Source organism: Mytilus trossulus, chromosome 11 (genome assembly GCF_036588685.1).
Source record: "Mytilus trossulus isolate FHL-02 chromosome 11, PNRI_Mtr1.1.1.hap1, whole genome shotgun sequence".
NCBI classification, from domain to species: Eukaryota; Metazoa; Mollusca; class Bivalvia; order Mytilida; family Mytilidae; genus Mytilus; species Mytilus trossulus.
Window position 1 is genome coordinate 37510181 of NC_086383.1, and position 5988 is coordinate 37516168.

The 5988-nt window shown below is 31.3% G+C and overlaps 1 protein-coding gene across 1 annotated transcript; it reads right to left on the minus strand.

Annotated features, from left to right (window-relative positions):
• Positions 1–465: 465 nt before the first annotated feature.
• On the minus strand, positions 466–5770 carry LOC134690021 (neurotrypsin-like). Its single transcript, XM_063549991.1, has 4 exons — positions 5698–5770; positions 5159–5297; positions 2239–2426; positions 466–707 (listed from the first exon to the last, which is right to left on the minus strand). Exons 1-4 carry the CDS (start codon positions 5768–5770, stop codon positions 466–468), a joined length of 642 nt encoding a protein of 213 aa, XP_063406061.1.
• Between the last annotated feature and the right edge of the window lie 218 nt (positions 5771–5988).

The window sequence follows — 5988 nt, forward strand, 5'->3', positions numbered from 1 at the left end:
GATTCCAGAACTATTAATTAATGCAAGACAAAGGGGGTTAGATATTCGTTAGGATAATGATGAGTTACATATTCCTTAAAGAAACTTACAATTTTGAGCTGAATGTAGAATATCATTTTAACACAGGTCTGTGTAAAGAACTTTGTGCCTGTATATCAAAATATTCACGCATTTATAAACCAAACCTGTATTATTTTAACTTACTCACAAATGCTCCTTATATTGTGTAAATGTGTTTTTGGAAATACGTGTTTAATGAATACGTGTTCTTATCCTAAAGTTGTATAATGCTGACACTCTACTGACAATCGATTTTAAAAATGCGTATACATTTGTATGACGCATTCACAAATTATGCATCATAATTTTTTATCTCATTTCATTGTTCATATACTATATGGGTTTTATCATAAATCAAACAATTATGAATTTTTATTCGAACGTTGAATCCTATGATTTATTAAATTAAACTGTGTGTGTTTGCAAGTGTATGTGGTCCAAATTGTAATGAATAAAATGGTTCGAATTGCTTGGCGCATTTGATATTCTGTTAGAACTGAATACACACCAGTAGCCGAGCTGCCTACATGCTACATCTGCATCGATATTACCAAAGTGATTATCACAAACTGTTCCCCATTCACCTTTATATTTAATTTCCAGTCGTCCTTGATGCTTAGCATAGCCCCGAATTATACGCAAATCATCTGCAGAAAAAAAAATGATGAAATTCATAAATTTGTCTTCGAGAGGTATTTCTTTATTCAGAAATTAGGGAAAATGCATATATTTGTTAAAAAAATCATATTAAATACTGTCGTTTAAGACTATTTGAAAAAGAATAAAACAGTTATGCTGAGAGTAACCAGTGGTTTTCCATACACCACCCATAGAAAAAAAATATTATTTATGAAAATCAGATGCTGGTCTTTGAGTGATTTTTTTGTATGCAGACATTAACAAAAATGCATAGATTTGTTTAGAAAGATATATTTAAGAAGATCGTTTAAGACTATTTAAAAAAGAACTGAATCGATATTGTAGTATAGTTCTCAAAAGAAGGTAGTGAAATATAAGCTAAAAAAGAAAAATCCATGTATTTGTAGTAAATGAGTTTAACCATTTGTGAGCATAAAACTGTTCAAAAAGATGTCACAGATTGAAGTAAACTAACATAACTTTATCCAGTTGTGCAGGGTTTGTTTTATTGACAGGTTTCGAAAGGCATTTGATAAGACAATATTTTAAGGAAAGCTTTGCAATCTATCACTTTTATCCAAGCAATTTTCTTATAAAATAAACCTATGTGGAATGAATGTAAAAACACTTTCAATAACTTTTTTGTTTTTATAAATTTAGCCAAAACAAATAAATCACAAAACAAACCCCCAGAAAATTCAAAACGGAAAGTTTCTAATTATATTTATTAAATAAAATCATCAAACGGATATACAACAACTGTCATATTTTAGACTTGGTACTTTCATTTTCAAATGAAGAATATGTCGATTGAACCTAGTTTATTACATGTAGCTGCAGATCTCTCACTTGTATGCCAGTTGCATCAAATTATATTGTATTTACAACGATGCGTGAACAAACCAGACAAAATAGATAAGATTGCCAAAAAAGGGGTACATTAGTTATCACTGTATCAGAATCTGAATTCGAACAAATATTTAAGAAAGAAGCACAAAAAGCATATGTCAAATTAAGCAACTACATTCATTGCTAATAATCTCGTGTTTAGGGGCGTCATGATTTCCGTTCCCATGTTGAGCGATTGGTTGGAAAACAATAATGCTATATCGCCTGAACGATTTTTTGGGCAAATTGAGTTATTGATATTCAGCACTTACTACATGACAGAATTGTAATTAAGTTCCTAAAGAACAAACAGTACTGCTAGTTTATCCTGCACCATAACTATCACTGAGATCACTTGATGAACGTTAATAGTGCATTTATACAGACGATCCTTTCAATCTGGCTAATGACATCATAATGGCGTGCATAATTGACGATTATTTTTCCGGTGACGGGCAGACTCAAACGTGGTCTATTGATTTGTTTTCGAACAAAAATCTTGTTAATTCCTTTAAAAAGTAATTATATTTAATAAGATTTTAACGGGATTATTTCCTAAAAACAGTTATCATATTAAATGCAAACGATTGTCAAATAAAAGCAAAAATAATCGAAACATATGAATGTTAATTTGATTAAAAGAAAACATACCATCATCCTCTGATAAACAGCTGAGAAAACAATGGACGCCTACATCATTATAGTGACGACATCGCGTTGAATCGGGATTGTATGTACAATGCAGTAATTTACTTTCTGAACCAGTGCAATTTACGTCATTTAACCAAATGGCACCCTTGCCATCACGTATACGATTTGCTGGATGCATAAGTCCTGAACTATAGATAAATTAATAATACATGTGGTAAGTAATTAATAATGCATCAAAAACTAATTCGAATCTCTTTAAAAATGATAAAGTAAATAATTTTATCATCAATGGCTTAATATTGGTCAAACGGTTACTAGAAGAAGAAATAATGTTGTTATAATTTTTATTAGATTATAGTGTTTGCAATAATATAAACCACGACTGAGGGCCCTGGTGAAGTACAATACCATAAATTTTGGTATAACACTTTCCGTTAGTGATATAGATATCAAGATCGAGGAAATGGCAGTGGTCATTGCTAGTATTAACTTTAATTAAAGTAAGTTCAACAGGATAAATGTCTTTAATATACATACTGAAGTGGCATTATTGAGAGCTAAAATATCATCCAAATATCTAAAAGTATTATTAGATTTGCTTATCAGATGTTGTTTCGACGGGTCTTTGCTGATTTTCGTCATCAATTGTAACTCAAAGCAATACAAAAACAGGTCCGAAATAAGTGATGCACAGTTACTCCCCATTGGAATTCCGATAACCTGACGATATACGGAATCTCTAAAGCAAACACAAATTGTATCTAGTAATTCAAGGGCAGATATGGTATCAAAGCATGTCCAATTGGTATAGTTTTTTGTTGTTTATTGCTCCTAAAATATGACCTAAATGAGTTTGAACTTATATATTCACATTCTGACTTTTTTAAGACCAATTTATTTAGGAGTGTGAATGTTTTCTTTATGAGAATATGAGGCAATGTGGTATACAGGGTAGACAAAATAAAAACTTTAAACAGATGAAAAATCACCAATAGAAGCATGCAATTTATCAAGTACTTCCAACGAGTTCTTGACACTCCAAAATGAATTAATTCCAATACTTTCGAAGGCCTTATTTGAACAGTTTATAATCAGGTTTTTGATTGTACTAAGTGTACGTGTAAGAAGAACAGACAATTTAGTAGTGGAACAATGGCTTGAAGACAAAATAAAACTATATTTGTAAGGTGTTTTGTGTGTCTTCGGGAGCCAATACATAGTTTGGAGGTTCATTGTTTTTTGGGGGTTCTGCTTGTAAAGTGATAGCTAAAAGTTTATTTTTGTTACAGTCGTCGTTTTCTAAACAAGGGGTCAGTTTGAATGTAGATAAATAGTTGATTTATTTTTTCAGAACCTCGATGTAAAATTTACGTCAGACAATAATTATATTGTAAGCAGCTTTATCAGCCGGGACAACGACAAATTCCTTGGCTAGCTCTTTCAGTTTATGTTTGATATGCTAAATTGGTTTATTGTGGTTAGTGTTAATAGGAAAGTGTTCTAAAACACGTATATCAACTATGTTTATTACTAAATTAAAAAAAGGGTCCAATGATGTTTGTCAGCTTTTTCCCATTTTATCCATCTAAACAGTAAATACGGAGTGAGTCGTGGATGATATTACGACACACATTCCAACTAATAATTGACATGAGACGGTATTTAAGTCCTTTATTGAGGAAGGATTTTATTTTTCGGTCTTGAACAATGTGAATATCTCCTGTTATAAAACGGAAAATAGGTCCATAAACGATTCGGAACTACAACAACTACATGAAGCAGTTGATTTTGACTGATGTTAACATCTTTACACAAGTGGCTATAATTAAACACACATTTCCGGGTAGATTTCTTGTAAATATAAGAAATAGGAGGAAGTTTAGTATTGTCAAAATATCCAGGAATTTGTTCTTTAACAGAATGGTCGTTGAATATACAGGCAGTATTTACAAAATCAACACCTTTATTGAAATGCTTTATTTTAAAAGAATGTTTTTTATGATCATCAGGGCGATCAATTTTGGGAAATAGTTTAGAATAACAATATACCTAAATAATATAAACAATTTCATACTTATGAATGCTATTTGAAAATGAGTTGCAATCCTCAAATATTGTATTTAACTTATCAATCGGTAATGAACAGAGCTTTGATAACAGATAATGTCTGCCGTTGGTTTTTTTAAGAAAAAAAGTCTTTGATTGCGATTTTTATTTACGACCGTGAGAACGTTTTTTTACGAACAGCTTTATAAGACATATCTCAAATGTTAACGGAATCGGTTCTTGATATATTACCAATTCCCATGATATTATCATTAAGATCGATTAATCCAATGTATTTCAATTATATTCCATGATCATACACTCTTTGAATGAGATTCACCAGGCTGCTTAATTTGCTTATCTTCTACTTCCAAAGGTTGAATTGCTAAATATTTAATAGGATGATTGTGCTTCTTTTAAGGTGTTGATAAAAAGGACTTTTGAATTTATTTGGGTCTTTTAAAACGATACAGATGTTCTTGAGTGCGTTTAGATAAATGTCATCCAGTTTCACCTACGGACTGAATACTACATCCCGGTTTGTTTCATGTGAGTAAATAAATTAAACTGTTTGTTTTTTCAAGTAATATCAGTTTCAAAATTAAGAAAAAAATATGCGACCATTAAACATGGACCTTTCCGTATTGTTTTCTGTGAAAGACGGGGAAGTTCACTTCAAAACTTATGTGTGTCAACAACAGTCTTATGATGTAAACCGATGCTTGGTAGCCAATTTTAAGATTGTTTCCCATATACTGTAGATCAAACGTCATTGACACAAAAAGCCAGTGACTTTTCAAACAGATCGAATCATTTCCCACGACCAATACACTACTCCAACTATCGAATATGTATTTTTAAACATAATACACACCAATATCCGAGCTGTCTACAAGCTACTATTGCATCAACATTATCAAAGTGGTCATCGCAAACTGTTCCCCATTCACCGTGATGAAATATTTCCAGTCGTCCTTCTTGCGCAGCATAACCTGCAGTTATACGCAAACCACCTGCCAAATGGGATTAAAGAGGTGATTCTTAGTATGATGTATTATTCACAAAATGTAATAAAAAGTGTTAAATACTAGTTTTGAGTACTAGTATGAAAAAGAACAACATGTTCAGATTAACAGCATACCGGTTGGTTGATTTTGACATACATGTATCGTATTTTTTCGATTAGGTTAAAACCCAATCATAATCTGAAATATTTATTATTTGTTAAATATTTCTAGAAGCGTTGTTAATTTTATATCTTCAAATACTCATCTGCTAATCGAAGAATTAGTGAAACATTTTGTATTATTCAATTACATAATAATTCTATCAAATATGCATTTTTACGTAAATGTGTGCTGGAAAGACAGTTAGAGTAAGAGGTCAAGTGAATTTCAAATAAATGTAACTAACCTGAAATCTGACCACTGACCAATAATGCCAATTTCATCTTAGTAAGGACAATGATCAATATCAGTTGATTCATTTTGCCTAAAAAATAAGAAATTGCATGTATAGCAGTGACAGGCTAGCAATTTTATTGATGTACCAGTCTTTTACACTAGAGTAAGATTGGTGTGTATATCTTTCAAATATTAAATGAAAACCCGATGCAAAAGTAGTAGTCATTGAATTAAACAGTGATAATGACTGATTATCTCGAACTTTTCTTCACAACAAGGTGATCCAAAGTACATAAATGGG